Source organism: Clarias gariepinus, chromosome 20 (assembly GCF_024256425.1).
Source record: "Clarias gariepinus isolate MV-2021 ecotype Netherlands chromosome 20, CGAR_prim_01v2, whole genome shotgun sequence".
Lineage (NCBI taxonomy): Eukaryota > Metazoa > Chordata > Actinopteri > Siluriformes > Clariidae > Clarias > Clarias gariepinus.
This window is the reverse complement of record NC_071119.1, coordinates 22,931,839-22,959,304: the sequence shown is the minus strand read 5'-3', so window position 1 is coordinate 22,959,304 and position 27,466 is coordinate 22,931,839. Positions and strand designations below refer to the sequence as shown.

At 41.3% G+C, this 27,466-nt stretch overlaps 1 protein-coding gene across 1 annotated transcript in view; it reads right to left on the bottom strand.

Annotated features, from left to right (window-relative positions):
* Nucleotides 1-27,466, bottom strand: part of lrba (LPS responsive beige-like anchor protein) — a 225,622-nt gene that overhangs the window by 135,280 nt on the left and 62,876 nt on the right. The window contains exons 30-33 of the mRNA XM_053479877.1: nt 18,223-18,410; nt 16,545-16,605; nt 15,335-15,468; nt 13,594-13,655 (exon numbers count right to left, since the gene is read on the bottom strand). Of these exons, the coding sequence (XP_053335852.1) occupies nt 13,594-13,655; nt 15,335-15,468; nt 16,545-16,605; nt 18,223-18,410 (445 nt within the window). The remainder of the gene's footprint in view (nt 1-13,593; nt 13,656-15,334; nt 15,469-16,544; nt 16,606-18,222; nt 18,411-27,466) is intronic.

Sequence of the window (27,466 nt, the reverse complement as noted above, 5' to 3'; positions counted from 1 at the left end):
TACGACCTCTGAACTCTGACCGCGACCTTTCAACCCGAGTCATTACACCAGAAGAGGAAAGGAAATCACAATCGATTTTTAAGGATGAAACATTTTTCCTGTTTTATGTTGCACACATACGGGGCCGAGGGAAAGGGGCGAGTCTAAGAGAATCAAAGGAAATGAGAGATGAAAAAGAACAGATAAAAAAAGGAAGGAAAAGGAAAGTAAGAAGAACAGGAATACATGGATGAAAGAAATGAATAAATATATAGAGGGATGGAAATGGATAAATATATAAAAAGATAGATACTATAAAGGGTGGTATATTAATATGCAGAAAAAAAATAAAAAAGGAAAGTCAAACAGATGGAGAGATGCTAATAGAGGGAAAAAATGGAGGGAGGTTAATAATGAATGGAGAGATAAATGGAGAGAGGGTTGTTAATAAAGGGATGGGTAAATGGAAGGACAAACTGGTGGAAAGATGAAGCTAGCATAGGGACGAAAATATATATTGATGGATGGATCAAGGGATCGAAAGGTAAGCAGATGAAGGGATGCTAATAGAGGGATGGAAATAAAATGGATGGTAAAACGTCAATAAAGGGATGAATAAATGGAGGAAGTGGTGTTAAGAGAAGGATGGAAAGATAAACCGATGATGTCAATTGAGGAATGGATAAATGGATAGAGGGATATTGACTGAAAGATGCAAAAATGATGGAGAGATGTTAAAAGACAGATGGAGAGATACATGAATAAAGATGTATTTATAGAGGGATGAATCTATGATGGGGGGATGTAAATGGAGAGATGAATGGATGAAGGGAGGGTGGTTAATAGAGATGGAAAGATTAATTAACAGGGGGATGAATAACTGGATGGAGGGGTGTTAATGGATGAATAAATAGATGTAGGGATGTTAAGTGAGAGAAGAATACCGGAATGGAGAGATGTTAATAGTAGGTTAAATATCTAGATTGAGAGATGTTGAGGTATAAATAGTTGGATGGAGGGATGTTAAAAAAGGGATAAACAGCTGAATGGAGAGATGTTAACAGATAAATAGTTGGATGGAGGGATGTTAACAGATGAACAGCTGGATGGAGGGATGTTAACAAATGAACAGCTGGATGAAGGGCTGTTAACAGATAAATAGCTGGATGGAGGGATGTTAGAGAGATGAACAACTGGATGGAGGGATGTTAACAGATAGATAGCTGGGTGGAGGGATGTTAACAGATAAACAGCTGGATAAAGGGATGTTAACAGATAGATAGCTGGGTGGAAGGATTGTAGGAGAGATAAACAACTGGATGAAGGGCTGTTAACAGATAAATAGCTGGATGGAGGGATGTAAGAGAGATGAACTACTGGATGGAGGGATGTTAACAGATGAACAGCTGGATGGAGGGATGCTAACAGATGAACAGCTGGATGGAGGGATGCTAACAGATGAACAGCTGGATGGAGGGATGCTAACAGATGAACAGCTGGATGGAGGGATGCTAATAGATGAACAGCTGGATGATGGGATGTTAATAGATGAACAGCTGGATGGAGTGATGCTAACAGATGAACAGCTGGATGGAGGGATGCTAACAGATAAACAGCTGGATGGAGGGATGCTAACAGATGAACAGCTGGATGGAGGGATGTTAACAGATGAACAGCTGGATAGAGGAATGGTAACACATGAACAGCTGGATGGAGGGATGCCAACAGATGAACAGCTGGATGGAGGGATGCTAACAGATGAACAGCTGGATGGAGGGATGCTTACAGATGAACAGCTGGATGGAGGGATGTTAACAGATGAACAGCTGGATAGAGGAATGGTAACAGATGAACAGCTGGATGGAGGGATGCTAACAGATGAACAGCTGGATGGAGGGATGTTAACAGATGAACAGCTGGATGATGGGATGTTAATAGATGAACAGCTGGATGGAGTGATGCTAACAGATGAACAGCTGGATGGAGGGATGCTAACAGATAGCTCGGTGGAGGAATGTTACCAGATGAACAGCTGGATGAAGGAATGGTAACAGATAAACAGCTGGATGGAGGGATGTTAACAGATAAACAGCTGGATGAAGGGATGTTAACAGATAAACAGCTGGATGGAGGTATGTTAACAGATGAACAGCTGGATGGAGGGATGCTAACAGATGAACAGCTGGATGGAGGGATGCTAACAGATAAATAGCTGGATGGAGGTATAGTAACAGATGAACAGCTGGACGGAGGGATGCTAACAGATGAACAGCTGGATGGAGGGATGTTAACAGATGAACAGCTGGATGAAGGAATGGTAACAGATAAACAGCTGGATGGAGGGATGTTAACAGATAAACAGCTGGATGAAGGGATGCTAACAGATGAACAGCTGGATGGAGGTATAGTAACAGATGAACAGCTGGACGGAGGGATGCTAACAGATGAACAGCTGGATGGAGGGATGTTAACAGATGAACAGCTGGATGAAGGAATGGTAACAGATAAACAGCTGGATGGAGGGATGTTAACAGATAAACAGCTGGATGAAGGGATGTTAACAGATAAACAGCTGGATGGAGGTATGTTAACAGATGAACAGCTGGATGGAGGTATGCTAACAGATGAACAGCTGGATGGAGGGATGGTAACAGATAAACAGCTGGATGGAGGGATGTTAACAGATAAACAGCTGGATGAAGGGATGTTAACAGATAAACAGCTGGATGGAGGTATGTTAACAGATGAACAGCTGGATGGAGGGATGCTAACAGATGAACAGCTGGATGGAGGGATGCTAACAGATAAATAGCTGGATGGAGGTATAGTAACAGATGAACAGCTGGATGGAGGGATGCTAACAGATGAACAGCTGGATGGAGGGATGTTAACAGATGAACAGCTGGATGGAGGGATGCTAACAGATGAACAGCTGGATGGAGGGATGTTAACAGATGAACAGCTGGATGGAGGGATGCTAACAGATGAACAGCTAGATGGAGGGATGCTAACAGATGAACAGCTGGATGGAGGGATGCTAACAGATGAACAGCTAGATGGAGGGATGCTAACAGATGAACAGCTGGATGGAGGGATGTTAACAGATGAACAGCTAGATGGAGGGATGCTAACAGATGAACAGCTGGATGGAGGGATGTTAACAGATGAACAGCTAGATGGAGGGATGCTAACAGATAAAAAGCTGATGGAGGGATGTTAGATAAAAACAAAGAAATAAATAATTGGATGGAGGGATGTTAAGAGAGAGATAATTTACTGGATTGTAACTGAGGGATAAAAATAGAGGAATAAAGAAATGAATGGAGAAATGTTGATGGATGAATAACTGAATGGAGGGATGTCATGTGAGATGAATAACTTGATGGAGGGATGTTGATGGATGAATAAATAGATGGAGGAATGGAAGTAAGTTAATTAGATGATAAACATGTACAGTTCAGAGTGTTAAAGGAACAACAGGTTTGGAATTATAAAGCTCGGAATGAGCTAGCACTCTCTCCCTCCCTCTCTATCTATCTATCAATCTTTCTCAGCTAAAACCGAAGCATGCTGGGAAGAAAAACAGTTACTTGAGGTTCACATAGGCACAGAAAGAAAGAAAGTGATAGTGTGTACCTACAAAGAGTGTGAGTTAGGATTGTAGTGATGTGTAGTTCCACTGAAACATTTTAAACACCAGCAGACTTTAAAGTGAAAGTCACGAAAGACGAGTGAGACTCACGTATGGACAGATAATCAGGCGTAGTTTGAACGAGTACGTCGTCCAGATATAAAACCCTAAAAGTGGATGCAGGGAGCCACGTCTGTACGTACAGCATGAAGTGTCCTGAAGAGTAATAAATACACAGACGCGCACTTGGCCCTCGGTCCTGACAGTGCAGTCAGTAAAAGTGCCGTCACGCTGAGAGGCTCTTAACTCACTCGGCACCCCGCGGAGTGAGCTATGTGAGGACAGGGGGCTCTTCGGCTCCATACAGGAAGTGCACTAAAACTTTTACGCACTCCTCGAGTACCCTACGGGAGAAGAGTGCTGCGGATCAGCCAGCGCACACGGGATCATGCGGGTCAGGAGCACAAAGAGCGATTATGTGGAGCGAGGTTCTGGAGAGGGAATTTTTTTTTTTTTTTTTTATGTTCTCAGGTGCAAGTAGTGAGGAAGGGTGCTGAAGAACGGACTGGAGTCAGTAAAAACAGGACTTTTCTAGAAAACTTCCCATTTTAGGAAAGTCAAGTATACGGCTGTTTGTATAGAGAACAAATTGTTTCCCATAACACGACCCGGTGCTTTTCTCAGGTTTTTTGAGATCTCGAACAAGATGAACTTTTTAGTTTGGAGAAATGTGGTCAGAAAAAAAAACTTATAGATTAATAAATTAATAGAGATCACCATTTGGTGAAGTTGTATTGTAAAAAAAAAAAAAAAAAATCACTAGTAAAAACCAAAGCTTTGTTAAATAGTGAAAGTAAGAGCATTTCCATTAACACACGATGTGATAAGAAATTTTAAGGGTAAAAAAGCAAAAAAACACAGTAAGAAGAGACGGTTTAGAACATAATTATTAATACATACAGTATATTAAGAGAAATATTATCATCATAAGTACAGCGGTACCTCAGCATATGAATTTAATCCGTTCCGAAACACATTTTCCCAACGAAAATAATGTAAACGCAGATAATCCGTTCCAATCACCCAGAGATATTACCAAAATGATCTATTTCCAACACTATAGTCATATTTTTGCGTATAAAAACAAATCAAAACATTGAGAAAAGACATACATGAGATAAAATATGAAATAAAGACATTAAACCTTAATTAACTTTTGATTAATTTATGATTCCTCCTGGCACCGACTGCTTTAAAAACCAAATTGTGAGCGGCTCCCTTTTCTTCTTCATACCGTCCTTAATAACATCAAAAGTGCTATGTCTTCACTGAATATTGAACAAAATAAAAAAAAATAATAAAAGAAAATATATATATATTTTTTTTCACTCGTTTCGTTGGCTTTCAGCTGACGCAAAAAAGTTTTGAGCAGCTCTTGGACGTACGCGCAACTGTGGTCCAGTCGCTTGCATGCCGAATATTTTCCAGAAATTTCCCAGGTAAAAAATTTTCTTGCAAAATTTCAGTTCTTAAGTAAAAAACTTTTTTTATAGTACATGTTGTAAAGCTTTACTGTAGTTCAAAAGAAAAGCCACTGATCGGTTACTTCTAACAACCAATCAAAATCAAGTGAAACATACAGTAAAACCACAAATCTGATTTTTTAGTATGCTAACAATTCTATGTTAATATAATTGTGTAAATATAAAATTACTACTATTATTATTATTAATATACAAAAACTACTATTATAATACTATTATAATTAGTACTATTATGTGGTAATTACTGTTATAATTATAACCTCATTAAGTTTGTTGAAATGAGAAGTGGGTCGGATTAACCATTTTGTAAATCTTACACAACTTTCGAACGTTTATTGTTTATCCATATTTATTTTTACGTCCATTTTCTAGACTGTATAACTCGTATTTCTTTATTATGGCAGGTCGTCGAAACGGCGCACTTCCGTTCCTACTTTTTCTCTTCCATCTTGTTTATTTCCTCAAAGCTGTCTGTTTCTCTTTCCTTTACTTCTCAATCTCTCCGTCTCCTTCACTTTCTCTCCTTTTCCCTTCTCTCTCTCTCTCTCGCTGATCAAAGTTGAAACGGTAGTTCCATCTGCTTTATAAATCTCTCCTATTTCCTCCTTTTCATCACGATCATTTCGGGTTTCGTTCCCCTGGTCGGCCCAAAACAAATAAACAGCGCTGATGATGACTGATGGCTCGTTACCCCGCCGCTGACGTGTTTATTTTTTATCCAGATTAGCCGAACGTCTCGCCGGGGTCTGCAGCGTGTCAGAGGTGGTTTCAGTTTGGGCGTAATTACGCGTTTCTCTATCAGCGCTAATTAAAGAGGAGGTGCTGCGGCCACCACACCAAAGCCTGGACGCAGGCTGGAACAGGAAGTAGGGGAGCGGTTATTATAATCACTCCATCACTCTTACACACACATATTCACACTCGAGTGTCATTCGAGTGCGCGCTAAACTGCTTACTGATATATAACTCCATAAAGTGGAGGAACATTTTACCCTGGACACGAGAGACTGGAGGAGTTTCAGGCGTACGCAGGTGTGGAGAGGAAGTAGGTTAAATAACAGACGTAGAAATGGGGAAATTTAGAAATAAAAATCTTTACAAAGTGCTACCTTAAAAAAAGGAAAAAGATTGAAAGTTTAGGATGATGGTGAGGTTTAAAAATTAAGCAAGGATTAGAAACAGGACTTTTATCTACTTTGACACGGTTAACTAAAACTTTAGATTAGTGGTGATATTATTTTTAAAATCATATCGCATCACAGCAGATTCTGTGACAAAATTTTTAATCTCGCTCCCTCATTCTCTATACTGTACAGAGTCACGGAGTCCAGTGAATACAGGGCGGAGCCTCAGTGTAAATATCACGACCTTAAGAATCCGCACTTCGTGTATTGATGGCTTATGACATTAGATGTTATTACAGTCTATTGTATAATGTACCAGCACGACAAGCCAGATTTATGAGTACTGTTAAATATCGAGTCGTGGCCTTAAGCTTTGAAATCATATTGTAACGTAACAGATACCGAATTGCTTCTTTATAGACATCGGTTGCAGAAAAAAAAATTAGCGAGTTACATTTACGTAATTCTTTTATGTCATTTTTTTTTTATAGATTTGATATAAGTGAGATTTAATGGCTATTTATTTCATATTTTACTTAATTTACATGTCTTTTCTAAATGTTTTGATTGTTTTTATATGCAAAAATATGATTATAGTGGTGGAAATTATTAATTTTAGTAACATTTCTGGATGACTGGAACAGATTATCTGCATTAACATTATTTCCTATAGAGAAATGAAACTTAATACCGCCCACAACGGATTAAATTTGTATGTTGACGTCTGACTGTATATCTGTTTGTATTTGATGTGGTTCCCGTCCCTACTGTTTTAACAAACCAAAAATACATTTATATCATATAAAATAAATAGTATCGTAGCAGATAATCAAATAATAATAAATAAAATTCTTGCCTCATGAGTCGGAATCGTATCGTGTTATATCGTTCAAACAGTTTACAGACCTTTCTTCACAACTGGGCGAGCGACCTCCGGGGTACACCCGAGTGTGAATCTTTCCCGCGGTACGATTACTGTGATGTATCTCTTTAGACCAAGTTTTAGATTTTTTCTTTAAAAGTTCGCCTACAATAATCGGACACATTAAGATGTACCATGTAGGCGCTATATCTGTGACAAGGATGGGTATTAAAATAGTACTCTTCAGTGTTTAGAGGACATTTTCATCAACACTGGTTGTTAGTTTATAGACGACATAAAAATAAAAATTTTGCTTATCAAATTAAAATAAAAAATTATGTCAATCAATTACATAAAACTTGAATTTTATTTCATATGAAATTTGAGTTTGAAGATACGAGAGTTTAAAAATGTTACAAGAAATAAACTTTAACTTAGGTAAGTTAAGGTAAACAAAGTGTTCGTTGTAAATTGCTTCAGAGTGAAAATGTTATATTAATAAGTGCTTAACAAATTTTTTTTTTACTCGTCCGGTTTAAATTCCTGTCTAGAATTCATGTTGTTTTTTTTGTTAATGATTCTGCAAACAATAAGGGACATTTGTACTTTTTAAAGGAAGAATTCGTAGTATGAAACTGAAATCTGTCTGAATCTCTTTAGAATTAGACAAGAAAACGTGTAAACTCGAACACTGCGCTCTCTTAGCCACATATGCTTAGCACCTTCGTTATCTGCTCTCGGCCAATCAGAGAGCTCTGCACTGGTGTTATTAGTGAAGAGTGATGAGGGAGAGAAACCCAACAACTAAACTTGACGGAGGCCTTCTGATCGATTTTCCCCCTTGTTTTCCCTCTCTCTCTCCTTAAGTATTGATCCCTCGTTCTCCGACTCAGTGAAGGGGGTTAAACTCTCTCGCTTTCTTTCCAGGTCAAAGGGCGGATGTTAAAGGTTAAGGAATGGTAAACGCCGAGGGCCAGCGTCCTTCTGTTTAACAGGTTAAACTCTGGATTACAGGCCCGCGTCTCTCTCTCTCTCCCTTCATTGTAACAGCTCCTAAATCTGACTGAATACAAATATAACATCATAGCAACCATCATTTGATTTCATGAAACCAAATCATAGAAAAGTATCCCAAATGTATTAAAGCACAGTAAAATAATTCTAATATTTAATGAATACATACAGTATATATTAAATAACATCACAACATTATGTGATTTGTGACATCACAACTTGTTTTCACAGAAGCCCCGCCTCCAGAGCTTGTATTTATCAATTCAATATTGGTCTACTGAAATACATATTTTTACAATCTAGAATCAAACGCTATTTAGTGTGAATTAGTTATGATGCCAATTTGAACTCCGCCCATTATTTAAAATGTGATAGATAGATAGATAGATAGATAGATAGATAGATAGATAGATAGATAGATAGATAGATAGATAGATAGATAATGATTGTTGTCCAAAAAAGTCTATTTTACACATAGTATTAAACGACGTAGAAACTCCTCAATTAAAAAAGAATAATCTCCCCTAAATTCTATAAAGTGTGTATATTGGGCAAATTTTCACAATGGTGCATGACCTGTTTCTTTTTATTAAATTCAACACTTAAATTACAAACACATTGTCTGGGAGGGTTTTTTTGTCTGCTTTTGTCCATTCTCTCCTCTCCATCCCTCCTCCTCTCCTGTCCTTTAGAAGATGAGCGAAGAGATGGATGAAGTAAAGAACAGATGAGCTGACACAGCACTGGATAATAACAGTGATATACACACACACACACACCTGCACTGATCCTGCTTTTATCTGATACAGAGTCAATGATTACTCCATAACTCCAGCCAATAGTCACAGTTACACACACACACACACACACACACACACACACACACACACACACACACACACACAGAGTGAGAAACAGCTTAAGTGTAAAACTTCCTTTCTATTGTACACTGATGGAGGGCAAACTGCCAAATACCAACCTTTGGGGCAGCTGACCAATCAGCATCTTCACTTAAACTACACACTCGACACAATCCTAACACACACTTATTATAACTACACACTCGCTACAATCCTAACACACACTTATTATAACTACACACTCGCTACAATCCTAACACACACTTATTATAACTACACACTCCTCACAATCCTAACACACACTCATTATAACTACACACTCGTCACAATCCTAACACACACTCATTATAACTACACACTCGACACAATCCTAACACACACTCATTATAACTACACACTCGTCACAATCCTAACACACACTCGTTATAACGTCACACTCGACACAATCCTAACACACACTCATTATAACTACACACTCGACACAATCCTAACACACACTCATTATAACTACACACTCGACACAATCCTAACACACACTCATTATAACTACACACTCGACACAATCCTAACACACACTCATTATAACTACACACTCGTCACAATCCTAACACACACTCGTTATAACTACACACTCGACACAATCCTAACACACACTCGTTTTAACTACACACTCGTCACAATCCTAACACACACTTATTATAACTACACACTCGTCACAATCCTAACACACACTTATTATAACTACACACTCGACACAATCCTAACACACACTTATTATAACTACACACTCGACACAATCCTAACACACACTTATTATAACTACACACTCGACACAATCCTAACACACACTTATTATAACTACACACTCGCTACAATCCTAACACACACTCATTATAACTACACACTCCTCACAATCCTAACACACACTCATTATAACTACACACTCCTCACAATCCTAACACACACTCATTATAACTACACACTCGTCACAATCCTAACACACACTCATTATAACTACACACTCCTCACAATCCTAACACACACTCATTATAACTACACACTCGTCACAATCCTAACACACACTCATTATAACTACACACTCCTCACAATCCTAACACACACTCATTATAACTACACACTCGTCACAATCCTAACACACACTCATTATAACTACACACTCGACACAATCCTAACACACACTCGCTACAAATCCTAACACACACTCGACACAGTCCTAACACACACTCATTATAACTACACACTCGACACAGTCCTAACACACACTCGTTATAACTACACACTCGACACAATCCTAACACACACTCGTTATAACTACACACTCGTCACAATCCTAACACACACTCGTTATAACTACACACTCGTCACAATCCTAACACACACTCATTATAACTACACACTCGACACAATCCTAACACACACTCGTTATAACTACACACTCGACACAATCCTAACACACACTCGTTATAACTACACACTCGACACAATCCTAACACACACTCGTTATAACTACACACTCGTCACAATCCTAACACACACTCATTATAACTACACACTCGTCACAGTCCTAACACACACTCGTTATAACTACACACTCGTCACAGTCCTAACACACACTCATTATAACTACACACTCGACACAGTCCTAACACACACTCGTTTTAACTACACACTCGTCACAATCCTAACACACACTCATTATAACTACACACTCGACACAGTCCTAACACACACTCGTTATAACTACACACTCGACACAGTCCTAACACACACTCGTTATAACTACACACTCGACACAGTCCTAACACACACTCGTTATAACTACACACTCGACACAATCCTAACACACACTCGTTATAACTACACACTCGTCACAGTCCTAACACACACTCATTATAACTACACACTCGACACAGTCCTAACACACACTCGTTATAACTACACACTCGACACAATCCTAACACACACTCGTTATAACTACACGCTCGACACAGTCCTAACACACACTCGTTATAACTACACACTCGACACAATCCTAACACACACTCGTTATAACTACACACTCGACACAGTCCTAACACACACTCGTTATAACTACACACTCGACACAATCCTAACACACACTCGTTATAACTACACACTCGACACAATCCTAACACACACTCATTATAACTACACACTCACTACAATCCTAACACACTCTGATTATAACTACACACTCGTTACAGATTTAACACACTTGTGATGTGGATTAAACAGGAAGTGCTTATGATCTTAACAGGAAGTGATCGGGGGACAATGTCCTCAGGACATTTATGATTAATTATTTTCCTCTCCTGCTGTGTGGAGATGGGAGATGTGATACTATTGGTGAAAATTTCTAATTAATTTCCTCTCAACATGACGGAGTAGGTTTGGGGTCAGAGGGTGAAAGGTCATGGTCACTGAGGGCTTTTTAATCATGCCGAGCGGGACAGATGTGTGTGTATCGCCTTAGCTTGTTTGAGGAACTGGTGTTTAACGCCGCTTTAATGGCACCTGGACTCATGCGATTGCTTTATTCACAATTAAAGATCGATTCAGATGAAATTTTTTTTCGGTGGTTTATGGCTTTAAAATGAGCTGCCGGGTTATTGATCCAGAGTTTTGTGTTGTGTGTGTCTGTGTGTGTGTGTGTGTGCACATTAGCTTAGCAATTCTGTGATTTATCATCTTTAATGCACAATGCTCTAATACACTTGAACACTGTAACACAGTCTCGGGCACAGAAACGTCCCCTTTCACACTATAACGCACCTTAACCTTTACATTACAGAGTGACTTACATTTTGTCTAATTAAAAGTAAAAAAAAAAGTAATTAGACATTTTCTCTACAATATTTGAGCAGTTGAGGGTTTAGGGCCTTGCTCAAGGGCCCAGAAGTGGCAACTTTGTGGTAGTGGTGGGGTTTGAACCTGCGACCTTCCAATCACTAGTCCAATGCTTTAACCACTGAGCCCTGACATGTGCTCTTACACCAGGCGACATTTTCTAAAGCCCTGTAACAAACTCTTACGCACTGTAACACACTCTTAGGCCCTTTAGCGCTGTAACGAACTCTAATGCACTTTAACAGAGTCTGATGCACTTTACCACCACCTAATGTAAACACTGCAATGTGCTCGGTTTTATATATCTCCGTTAAAAAACTTGCTCTGGCGCCCAGCAGTGGCAGAAATTGAATGCTGGGATTAAAACCCATGTGTGATCCAAGGCGGTGGACACATGCAAACATACTTTAATGCTTTTTCTGTAAAGCATTCCATACCTTCAAGGCAAACTAACGCTAACTAGGACACACGCACGCAAGTGTAAAATACTCTGACAATAAATGACACGTTCGCTTCTGTGCCCTGAGCTTTGAAGTGCCGTCCTTATTATTATATCACATCTTTAAATTTTTTAATCAGGGCGATTTTTATCTCGTCTCCTTCCTCTTTCTTCTTGTCTCTCGCCACAGAGGAAAAATCATCCGAATTCATGCGGCGGAGTGCCGTTCGAAAAAGCCAAGGTGTTTTATTTGTGGATTTCGGACAGACCGAGGAGACACACACACACACACACGGCTGTGAAGAGAGAGGCTCAGTCCTAAACCAACTAGACTATTGCATTAATAGCATTTGTAGCATGCTATTTAGCAACGTGTGGCTTTCACGGTTACCATGGCAACGTCCCAAATCACACACACGACACTAGGAAATGTAGGATTATATGACATCATACTGTCGATGCTGCACTATTCAGTGAAAGATTTAGGAGAAGAGAAGAGATGCTGAGCACATTGATCCCCACACACACACACACACACCTGCTATCAAGCTTTCATTTATATTCATTGATCTGTGAGCCGAGCCCTAAATAAAGTTGGCAACACACACATACAAAGAGGCGATCGATTGCAAAACGACATTAATTCTGCATTATCCACCTTCAATACACCTCACACACCGTTACACCCGGTCTCCAGGGTGCCTGACCTCTGACCCCACCCCCACGACTCATACGGCGCTAATAAAAACCGCAGACACACACACACACACACGTTATTTATTTTCCCTTTTCTTTTCGTTTTCTTCTTTATCTCACACACTCTCGTCTCTTCTTCTTCCAACACGTCTCGTTTAGAGATCAAGATTCTCTCCGATTCGCTGAATGTCCTGGCTTGGCCGTGCTCCAAATTGGACATTAAGATCATCAAGTCTGAGTTAAATTACACTCGTCCCAGCAGACGTACATGGGTCGTGTTCCAAATTAGCATCTGGTTCAGCAGCGCCGCGCTGGCTGTGTGTCAATTTAGAACTGATTTCCATCACACTCGGAATCTTCACTAGGAATGGTGTGTGTGTGTGTGTTCATAAAGAAAAGAAATGAAGGGGTGGAGACTAAGGGGTGAAGGGATGAAGACATTAAGTGATGGATGGACAATGGGTGAAATGAATTCAGGAAAAACGAGAGGGAGGAAGCGGTACAGGGATGAGAGGATGGAGGGATGAAGAATGAGAGGATGGAGAGATGACTTGCCTGGGAACACAGCAGCATGACCAGCTCGACTACAGAGCTACTGGACTTCATACACACCAGACCTGAGAGAGACAGAGAGAGAGACATCGAGAGAGAGAGAGAGAGAGAGAGAGAGAATAATTAACACATCGTATGAAAACATGCTCACACAGATCAATTGTCTTATTAATTAGTATTAAGGCACAAAGGCCACGCCCTCCTTTATTAAAACTGTCATTCTGAGGCCACGCCTCCTTCAATGAGACTGAGACCAAGGGCCACACCCCCTTACAGAAATACAGAAGCCATGCCTCCTTTACTGGGACTGAGACACAGAGGCCACGCCCCCTCGCTGAGGAGTGAGACACAGAGGCCACGCCTCTCTGTTACACGGAGACGGAGATACAGAGTCAAAGCCTCCTCTTATGGGAGTATACACAGGGCCACGCCTTCTCTGTTACACACAGGCCACGCCCCCTGTACTGGAATTAAACAAAGAGGCCACGCCTCCTCTATTGGGACTGAGATAACACTTCCTGTATTGGGACTAAGACACAGAAGCCACGCCTCCTGTATTGGGTCAGAGATACAGAGACCACACAAACCTTCTATATTGGGGCTGAAATATAAAGGCCACGCCTCTTTTACTATGACTGAGGTACAGAGGCCACACCTTCTCCACTGGGACTGAGCTACAGAGGCCACGCCTTCTCCACTGGAACTGAGCTACAGAGGCCACGCCTTCTCCACTGAAACTGAGCTACAGAGGCCACGCCTTCTCCACTGGGACTGAGCTACAGAGGCCACGCCTTCTCCACTGGGACAGCTACAGAGGCCACGCCTTCTCCACTGGGACTGAGCTACAGAGGCCACGCCTTCTCCACTGGAACTGAGCTACAGAGGCCACGCCTTCTCCACTGGGACTGAGCTACAGAGGCCACGCCTTCTCCACTGGAACTGAGCTACAGAGGCCACGCCTTCTCCACTGGGACTGAGCTACAGAGGCCACGCCTTCTCCACTGGGACTGAGCTACAGAGGCCACGCCTTCTCCACTGGGACTGAGTTACAGAGGCCACGCCTTCTCCAATGAAACTGAGCTACAGAGGCCACGCCTTCTCCACTGGGACTGAGCTACAGAGGCCACGCCTTCTCCACTGGAACTGAGCTACAGAGGCCACGCCTTCTCCACTGGGACTGAGCTACAGAGGCCACGCCTTCTCCACTGGAACTGAGACACAGAGAGTTAAAATATTTTTAATAAAAACAGCAGCAGATGCGAATGCGGATCAATTTGTCAACCAGAGTTCGGTCGCTGCTGGTAGCCACTTGGGCTTATATCACTACACAGTGTGTGTGTGTGTGTGTGTGTGTGTGTGTGTGTGTGTGTGTGATCGTGATGGGACAGCGTGTCATGTTACCGTATTGATGACCTTAATGAAGAGACATGAGGTGAGTGTGTAAACTAATCCACACCGCAGCCTTGTATTACACGTACAGGACATATGTTCTATTGATTCATAAAACCAGACACCCTCCACACACACACACACACACACACACACACACACAGGACAGAGACACAGATTGAAGGAGACACACAGGTGATTATTTCACTGATATAAGCGCTCTTATCTCCATGGCTCTGTCTCACTTTGTGTCAAACTCTGTTGTGTTTCTCACTAATGATGAAGCTGATGACCGGTTACCATGACAACCAGACAAGCCCACTTCCTGTGTGTGTGTGTTTCTTTCTCTACTCACTGGTTCCCTCGATCAGCAGCTCCTGTCCGTGACTCCCGAGTAACGTCCGCGACAGGAATGGAGCGAAGTCCATGAAGATCTCTCGCAGCAACGGGGCTGCTTTCTCCAGAGCGTGTTCCAGACGCTCAGAGATACTGAGAGAAGGACAGAGAGACAGAGACATTAAGACAGAGATATACAAAAAAGGTGGCAGACATAGGGGTCAGAGAGACAAAAGTGTGAAAAGTAAATATAGTGGTAGACCATAGGGCAGGCAAACCGACAGAAAGACAAAGTGGAAAGCCAGTGGGACATGGAGGGAGGGAGACAGACAGACAGACGAGCAGACAGTAAAGCAGAAGGGCAAGCAAACAGACAGGCAGAAAGACAGACAGTGAGCCAGAGAGACAGACCGAAATGCAGAGGGGAAGGCAGGAAGACAGAAAGACAGAGAGAGGGAGAGACAAAGAGAGACAGTGAGTGAGAAACAGAGAAACAGAGAGACAGATTGATAGTAGACAGACAGACAGAAAAAGACAAGCAGACAGAGAAGCAGACGTTGAAGCATTGTGTCAGACAAAGAGTCAGACAAACACAAAGAGGGACAGATAGTGAGACAGAGAGAGATGGAGACAGAGACACAGACAGACAGTGTAGGGAAGATTATAAACTATAAACAGAAATAAATCCTTTTATTTATACTTAAAATTTTTACTTTACTCTCTCACACACACAATTTAAGTCTCATTCTTTCTCTCTCTTTTTCTGTCTTTCTCTCATCCCCGTCTCCGTCACTTATTTCCCACACTTTTCCCTCTTCCCTTCATCGTTTCATTAATGTCCTTATTTCCCACTCTGTCTCTACGTCTTCTTTAATATCTGTCGCTCTCAGTCTCTTGTTAATTTCGGTCTCAAATTCAAATTTAAATTAAAATTTTATTTGTCACGTACACATTTGTCACGTACACAGTCATACACAGTACGATATGCAGTGAAACGCTTATAATGTCTCGTTGTCGCTCACAGTGTTCTTCGTTGCCGTGACTGTAATAACGACGTTGCCGAGGCTTATTAAAATGTCTAATGAATCAGTAACAAGGTGTCGAGAATAAAGACACAGATAGAGTGATGAGGAATTTTATAAAAGTAAACACTGAGCAGACATTAACAGGTCAGTATAACTATCTGTGTCCATCTCTTTCTGTCCCGTCTCATGTCCTGTCTCTCTCACCTCAGGGTGGTGGTGGGTGAGAGTGGAACAGATGGCAGGTCAGAGGGGCTCACTGGTCCTCCTGTGAAGACAGGAAACATAACATTCAGTGTGCGCGCACACACACACACACACACACACACACACACACACACACACACACACACACACTCTTTCTCTACAATATTACATCAGAAAAATGACGGCTCAGATTTTACTTTACAGTCCGACTTAATGACTAAGGTGGACTCTAAAAGACAGGACTGAGAGAGAAATAAAATCCGTCTGTCCTCACTTTCTCGCTGTCGCTGTCTCACTGTCTCCCCACAATCTCGCTCTCACTGTCCCATTCTCACCATTTGACTCTCGCTGTCTCTCACAAAATCGCTCCTGCAGTCTTACTGACTGTTACTGTCTGACGATTGCTGTCTCACTGTCTGACTCTCAAAATATCACTCTCACTGTATTATTGTCTCACTCTCACTGTCTGACTCACAAAATATCACTCTCACTGTATTATTGTCTCACTCTCACTGTCTGACTCACAAAATATCACTCTCACTGTATTATTGTCTTACTTCCACTGTCTGACTCACAAAATATCACTCTCACTGTCTAATTGTCTCACTTCCACTGTCTGACTCACAAAATATCACTCTCACTGTCTAATTGTCTCACTCTCACTGTCTGACTCAAAATATCACTCACTGTCTTATTGTCTCACTCTCACTGTCTGACCCTCAAAATATCACTCTCATTGTCTTATTGTCTTACTTTTACTGTCTTATTGTCTCACTCTCACTGTCTAATTGTCTCACTCTCGCTGTCTAATTGTCTCACTCTCGCTGTCTAATTATCTCACTTTCGCTGTCTGACTCTCAAAATATCACTCACTGTCTAATTGTCTCACTCTCACTGTCTGACTCAAAATATCACTCTCATTGACTTATTGTCTTACTTTTACTGTCTTATTGTCTCACTCTCACTGTCTAATTGTCTCACTCTCACTGTCTAATTATCTCACTTTCGCTGTCTGACTCTCAAAATATCACTCTCACTGTCTTATTGTCTCACTCTTACTGTCCATTTCTCACTGTCTGACTCTCACTGGACCACTCTCATTGTCGTTCTCACCCTCTCTCCTTCCCTGTAACATTAGCCTTTAAAAGCTATTATTTTCCTATTAGCCTTCTTAGAATGATTGCTCTATAAAATAACACTTGTGTGTGTGTGTGTGTGTGTGTGTGTGTGTGTGTGTGTGTGTGTGTAAGAGAGCACATAAATCTCCCTGTGAGCATGTTTCTGGTGTGTTTGGCCAGATTGGAACTCGGCTGCCTGGGATGTGAGAATAAGTACACACACACACACACACACACACACACACACGCTGGTGTGGAATGTACTCTCAGATCCAACATGTGCGCCTGCTGTGAGATGAAGTAGCCACTCCAAACGGCCCTGAGTCAATTACCTTATCTCTATACAGCAGGGACACGGACGCACACACTCCCACAGACCGGCACACACCGGCACAGACCGGCACACACCGGCACACACCGGCACACACCGGCACACACCCGCACACCTTTTCACTTAGACTAAATGAATGAGGCAAATTAAACTTTAGCTATTTTACAGATGTTAGCTGAGAGTGTGTATACACACACACACACACACACACACACACACACACACACACCTGACTCCGCAGCACTGCTCGGGGTGGAGTCACCTGCGGTAACCATAGAAACGCTGACAACAGGAGTTCCACCTGCGGAGGCAGTGGGGGATTGTGGGACGTGTGTGGAAGACGAGGAGGAAGAGGAAGTGGGGGCGGGGTTTGCTGCTGAAGTTCCGCCCATTTTCTTAGACGCTACAACAACACTCCTGGAAAAAAAATTAAAAGATCAGATTAAAATTACAATTTTTTCCTTCTTGAATTTTTTCATTTGATTTTTGTTCAGTTTTTTTTACTTGACTTTTTTTTTGTTCTTTTTTTTTCTTTTTGTTTGTTTGTTTTTTTAATACAATTTTTGTCATGTTTTTCTTCTTGATTTTTTATTTATTCGATTTTTGTCATGTTTTTTCTTCTTGGTTTATTATTTTTTTTTCATTCTCCAATTTTCAATTATTCCTTTTTTCCTACTTTCCATTTTTTACAAAATCTTAAGTCTATTTTTTCTTAATTTTATTCTCTTTTTTGTGTTTATAATTTTAATTTTACTGTCCCATTTTCCTTTTATTTTTTTCTTAGTCTTTTTTTTTGGTAATTTCCTTTTTCCATTTTATTCCTTTATAACATCACAAATATTATAGTCATCCACTAAATCTACAAGCAACTTGATATAAAACTACACCACACACACAATTTGTTTGTGTGTGTGTGTTTGTAAGTGTGTTTCTCTATCTGAGGTCTTGAGAGAGCGCTGGCCTTTCCCAAAAGGTCTGTGTCCTCTTTATCGGTGATGACAGCATCTGTGTGTGTGTGTGTGTGTGTGTGTGTGTGTGTGTGTGTGTGTGTGTGTGTGTGTGTAGGGCCTGTTTAATCACCATCTCAGTCTGAGAGAGACTGCAGGATTTTTTTTCTCCCCAGTCAGACGGCGGAGTCTGCAGAGATTTAAGATAAAACCCGAGTTTGGGACGGAGGAGTTAGAGACACTCACACGCTGCGGGGGATGGTTATAAAAAAAAAGAATAAAGTGAAAGCACGCATCAAACAGAAGGAGCAGCGCTGCATTATCTAAGCTTTAAAGCAGGAGCTTCAGTTTAAATATCAAGATTTAAACCACAGAACGACTGAATTCTCCGATCTGATTGGTCAGAAGAGTTTCTATGGTAACAGCTGATACACAGGGGCTTGTACAGCACACAAGATAATAATCAGCTTTTTAAGAAACCTGCCGAGTTCGTTGTATGAGTAAAACATTTAATCATACTTCCAATACCTTTAAATTCTTTCAGTTCTAGTTACCTTGTTTTCTAGTCCCCTCGTCCACTTGCTACCTAGTCTTACTTCCTAGTACCCTTGATCGCCACTTCCTTGTTTCTATTTACTAGTTCCTAGTATTTCCTTTATTTCCTAGTTTTCTCGCTCTTCAGTCCATAGTTCTGTTGTCTTTTAATCAACTAGGGACAAGTTCTAATTTCCATGGTCCAGAAGTGTATACGAACAGATAGAGAAGTTCAAAGAACGTCGCACAAGCGTTAGCCATCCAGAAGGAGCCGGACGCTCGTCCACTGACGTGCGTGTGAAATGGTTCTGTCGAATAGACGCGTGAAGGTGGATTATGTGCCAAATCGCCTACAAATCAGGCCGTGGTTATGAAATCAGGCTTATGTGGACAAAGATCAGTCCTGATGAAGAAATGAAGACAGCGGTGCACACGTGGCTCACAGATCAGCCTGAAACATTTTTTAATGAAGTAATATAAAAGCGTGTTGACGGAGGAACATTATATTCACATGTGGCCTAAAGAGTAGGAGATTTTTTTTTCTTGTCTATACAGTAAAAATGCTGGTTAGTAGATTAACAGTTAACTAAATCCTAAGTGATAATTCCAATGTGCGTGTGTGCGTGTGTGTGTGTGTGTGTGTGTGTGTGTGTGAGACTTTACACTAAAGCAAATGTTGGAGTAATGAGTGTGTGAGAGGTGAAGAGCGAGTGTCCATCTGCTCCCGTGTTAAATTATTCAGCGCACTATTAGCTACACTCCGCCCCCGACTCACTCTCCGCCTCGGCTCGCACACACACCGACGCTATACACACTAATACACACCTACACACACACTGACACTATACACACTAATACACACCTACACACACACCGACGCTATACACACTAATACACACCTACACACACACTGACACTATACACACTAATACACACCTACACACACACCGACGCTATACACACTAATACACACCTACACACACACCGACGCTATACACACTAATACACACCTACACACACACCGACGCTATACACACTAATACACACCTACACACACACCGACGCTATACACACTAATACACACCTACACACACACCGACGCTATACACACTAATACACACCTACACACACACCGACGCTATACACACTAATACACACCAACACACACACCGACGCTATACACACTAATACACACCTACACACACACCGACGCTATACACACTAATACACACCTACACACACACCGACGCTATACACACTAATACACACCAACACACACACCGACACTATACACACTAATACACACCTACACACACACCAACACTATACACACTAATACACACCTACACACACACCGACACTATACACACTAATACACACCTACACACACACCTACTCTATACACACTAATACACACCTACACACACACCGACACTATACACACTAATACACACCTACACACACACCGACACTATACACACTAATACACACCTACACACACACCGACACTATACACACTAATACACACCTACACACACACCGACACTATACACACTGATACACACCTACACACACACCGACGCTATACACACTAATACACACCTACACACACACCGACGCTATACACACCTATACACACACCGACGCTATACACACTAATACACACCTACACACACACCGACGCTATACACACTAATACACACCTACACACACACCGACGCTATACACACTAATACACACCTACACACACACCGACGCTATACACACTAATACACACCTACACACACACCGACGCTATACACACTAATACACACCTACACACACACCGACGCTATACACACTAATACACACCTACACACACACCGACGCTATACACACTAATACACACCAACACACACACCGACGCTATACACACTAATACACACCTACACACACACCGACGCTATACACACTAATACACACCTACACACACACCGACGCTATACACACTAATACACACCTACACACACACCGACGCTATACACACTAATACACACCAACACACACACCGACACTATACACACTAATACACACCTACACACACACCAACACTATACACACTAATACACACCTACACACACACCGACACTATACACACTAATACACACCTACACACACACCGACGCTATACACACTAATACACACCTACACACACACCGACACTATACACACTAATACACACCTACACACACACCGACACTATACACACTAATACACACCTACACACACACCGACACTATACACACTAATACACACCTACACACACACCGACACTATACACACTGATACACACCTACACACACACCGACGCTATACACACTAATACACACCTACACACACACCGACGCTATACACACTAATACACACACCGACACTATACACACTAATACACACCTACACACACACCAACACTATACACACTAATACACACCTACACACACACCGACACTATACACACTAATACACACCTACACACACACCGACGCTATACACACTAATACACACCTACACACACACCGACGCTATACACACTAATACACACCTACACACACACCGACGCTATACACACTAATACACACCTACACACACACCGACGCTATACACACTAATACACACCTACACACACACCGACGCTATACACACTAATACACACCTACACACACACCGACGCTATACACACTAATACACACCTACACACACACCGACGCTATACACACTAATACACACCTACACACACACCGACGCTATACACACTAATACACACCTACACACACACCGACGCTATACACACTAATACACACCTACACACACACCGACGCTATACACACTAATACACACCTACACACACACCGACGCTATACACACTAATACACACCTACACACACACCGACGCTATACACACTAATACACACCTACACACACACCGACGCTATACACACTAATACACACCTACACACACACCGACGCTATACACACTAATACACACCTACACACACACCGACACTATACACACTAATACACACCTACACACACACCGACACTATACACACTAATACACACCTACACACACACCGACGCTATACACACTAATACACACCTACACACACACCGACACTATACACACTAATACACACCTACACACACACCGACACTATACACACTAATACACACCTACACACACACCGACGCTATACACACTAATACACACCTACACACACACCGACGCTATACACACTAATACACACACCGACGCTATACACACTAATACACACCTACACACACACCGACGCTATACACACTAATACACACCTACACACACACCGACGCTATACACACTAATACACACCTACACACACACCGACACTATACACACTAATACACACCTACACACACACCGACGCTATACACACTAATACACACCTACACACACACCGACGCTATACACACTAATACACACACCGACGCTATACACACTAATACACACCTACACACACACCGACGCTATACACACTAATACACACCTACACACACACCGACGCTATACACACTAATACACACCTACACACACACAGACGCTATACACACTAATACACACCTACACACACACCGACGCTATACACACTAATACACACCTACACACACACCGACGCTATACACACTAATACACACCTACACACACACCGACGCTATACACACTAATACACACCTACACACACACCGACGCTATACACACTAATACACACCTACACACACACCGACGCTATACACACTAATACACACCTACACACACACCGACGCTATACACACTAATACACACCTACACACACACCGACGCTATACACACTAATACACACCTACACACACACCGACGCTATACACACTAATACACACCTACACACACACCGACGCTATACACACTAATACACACCTACACACACACACCGACGCTATACACACTAATACACACCTACACACACACCGACGCTATACACACTAATACACACCTACACACACACCGACGCTATACACACTAATACACACCTACACACACACCGACGCTATACACACTAATACACACCTACACACACACCGACGCTATACACACTAATACACACCTACACACACACCGACGCTATACACACTAATACACACCTACACACACACCGACGCTATACACACTAATACACACCAACACACACACCGACGCTATACACACTAATACACACCTACACACACACCGACGCTATACACACTAATACACACCTACACACACACCGACGCTATACACACTAATACACACCAACACACACACTGACGCTATACACACTAATACACACCTACACACACACTGACGCTATACACACTAATACACACCTACACACACACTGACGCTATACACACTAATACACACCTACACACACACCGACGCTATACACACTAATACACACCTACACACACACCGACGCTATACACACTGATACACACCTACACACACACTGATTAGGCATTATTAGCTACACTCCGCCCCCGCCTCATTCTCCGCCACACCTGTATACGTGAGAGAAAGATGAAACATGAAATCCGACCCCGAAGTGAAACAGATCAGGTTTAACTCGTCCTTGTGTATGTAACGGATTTTCCGGATGTAACGCGACACATACACACACACACACACACACACCTGCTCCACAAGTTTACTCTGATGCCCCGCCCCTTTATTTGGTAACAGTGTTTACAGAATTGGGATTCTTCTCCAATTTTCGCTAAAAGACACACACACACACACACATAAATCAGTGTATTGTTTAGTTGATGCTGTCGCTATGACCTCATCTCCGCTTGTGAATCCGTGTAAAACTATAAACCTCTCTCTCTCTCTCTCTCTCTCTCTTCCGTCGTATATTTTTTAAGCCTTTCTGTCCACGTCATATATTTCATCCCAACAGTAAATTACTTTTTTTTCTGGCTGCGTTACAGTGACATTGTTTACTGGCTCTGGTTTCCATCAGCAAATATTTGCAGACACTGCATCAAAACAGTAGTGGGAGGTCACACACACACACACACACACACATTCTCGCACACACTCATACATACACACGTACGCATGCACACACGGCGAGGAACGGGCAGAGGAAAATAGCGAATAAATCTCACGTCTACTTCACCTCTGACCTCACGAGTGGATTATCAGGGAGATCCTGCTTTTTCCAGACACAGAGATCGTAAATCCCGCTACACGCCCACCACCATTCCCACACACACTCACACACACACTATATTCTGATCCAGTGACATCATGAGAAACCAACCTGCCTTATTCATAACAGTTAACAGTTAGCTGGTTAGCAGGAGAATAAACGATTAGCATACAAAGTTATACATCCTAGATCCTTTGATCGCTGTCCTCTGAAACCTAGTGTTTGTTTATAATTCCCTTATTCCTTAGTTACAGTCCCTACTTTAATTAACTTACTTTACTGTTACCTTATTCTCTAGTACTCTTTCTATTCTCTAGTTCCCTAGTCTCCTTTTTATCTTGCCCTCGTTCGTATTTCCAATATTCCCTAGTCGACCTGTTCCTCAGTCCCTCGTTCACTTGTTCCCTAGTGACAATTTTGAATCTCTATGGTTCCTAGTAGGAGCGTGTACCTCCTTTACCTCCATTTTTAAATACTGTGTTTTTAGGTTTCTTGTCATTTTGTTACTTAGTCTTAATTCCGAGTGCCCTTTCTAGTATTAAGTCATAATTGTAAAAACGCCCTTATTGAACTAGGGATAATTCCTTGTTTTCTAGTTCCCTACTCACAATGTTATCTACTCATGAAACCTAATATGTTTCCCTTATTCCCTAGTTATATTTTGGAGTTACCTTGTTCCACAGTCCCTAGTTCCCTACTCACAATTTGTAATCCCTAGTAATTTCTAGTTACTTTGTATTCAAGTTCTCTAGTCTATTTGTTACCTAGTTCCTAGTGCCCTTGTTCACCGCTTCCTATGTCAAAGTCATTGTTCGTACTTCCCTTATTCCCCAGTTTCCTACAGTAGTTTCTCAGACCCTAGTTCTCTCATGTCTTAGTCAACTAAGAACAACTTCCAGGTTCCTTTGTTTTCACCAGTCTCAGGGTTACCTATTCCTACATCTTTTGATCAATTCTCTAGTGCTTTCTTTCCTTTATTCCCTAGTTACAGTTCACAGTTCCCTTCTTCGCCACTCCCCCAGTGACAATTTTTAACATGCATGTTTCCTTCTCACTGTCTTCCTTTCATCTTAAAGTCTAGTTTCTAGAATTGGTTCTATACATTTTCCTTATTCCCTAGTTTTCCTATTTTTTTAATTCCAATGTTCCCTTGATGTTACACTGTGAAGAATGTGATTTGAGACACAGCGAGTGTATTCCCTCCAGCGGCTCGGCCTTCAGGAGCCACAATAATCCAGGAACAGATATGAGCAGCTCCTGACAGAGCATTCCACAGATAAAACACACACACACACACTCCTACCGCAGACACATTCCATCACTCCTCACTAAGAGTGTGACGTGAGGTGGTTTGTGTCAATATTACGTTTTGTAACATCGTCACCCAACATTGGGTCGCCGTTTCGGATACTGTCACAAAATCTCTGAGAGGCGCACATCTGTCCAAAACGAGGACGCACTGATGTGACAGATGTTTTTACGTTGCCGTGAAGACGAGACTCATCTCAAAAGAAGTGTTCCCTAAGTAGGCAGAACCCCCGCCCCCTCCCCCCACCCTGACAGTATTATGAAGTGTCCATGATGACAATATTGGGTGCATTGAATATCAGGATATATCATAAACCCGATTAAAGAAACAGTGTCCCGTATCCACGGCAACACACACCCTTTATCTGTATATCTCTCTCTCTCCTTTTCAGCTCTAATCCCTGTCTCGTAATGTCTGTCTGACACACACACAGACAATGCTGCAAATGCAAACCAGATACACACACACACCTTGAACCATGCTATCCACCATAGACAGTATATGTTTAAAAAAGTGTGTGTGTTACCTGTGCTGAAATTTAAACAGACATTGCATGTCTCAGAACTACAGACAGTCATACATTAAAGATGTGTGTGTGTGTGTGTGTGTGTGTGAGAGAGTGTGTGTGTTTGATGAGTCAAACATTAAATATTCTTCCAAAAGGCTCCACACTGTTACAGTACATTTAGCTTGAATTCGTCTCACAAGCCGTGATAAATGTAAAGTTAATGTAAAGTTAATGTAAAAAGTGTAAATATATTGTAAAGGGAATATTATAAAGTAAGGTTTATGCAGTTTGTGTATGCTGCACTACAGAAAATGAATAAAGCTTACATAAAGATAAAGTACCTATGACTGAAACGAAAAGTTTACATGAAGGCGATGTAAAGATAAAGAACTTGCAATGTAATGGTAATACGAAAGTAATGTAAAAGTAATGTGAAGATAATATACATGTAAATGTAACATAAAAATTATGTAAAAATAATGTAAAAGTGAATTGAAGGTAATGTAAAAATAATGTAAAGTTAGACAGAAAACCTAAATGTAAAGTTAAGATAATGTAAACAGAATGTAAAGGTATTGTAAAAGTCATGTAAAAAGAGCAACGTAAAAGTAAAGTTAATGTAACAATAATGTAACAAAGGGAAGGTAAAGTAACTGGAATTATGATGTGAAAAATGTAAATGGTAATGTAATTATACTCAAAAGTAATATTAACAAAAGGTAATATAAAGATAACATATTTTAAACAGCATATATAAAGGTAATTTAAACACAAATGTCATAATAAAGGTAATGTGAAGAAAATATATAAGTGATGTAAAGGTAACAAACCTAATGTAACTATAAAGTAAAGTTATTGTAAAGATCATATAAACCTGTGGTAATGTTAAGTAAAGTTAATGTGCAGATAACGTTAGGGCCTGTGACTGTAATATA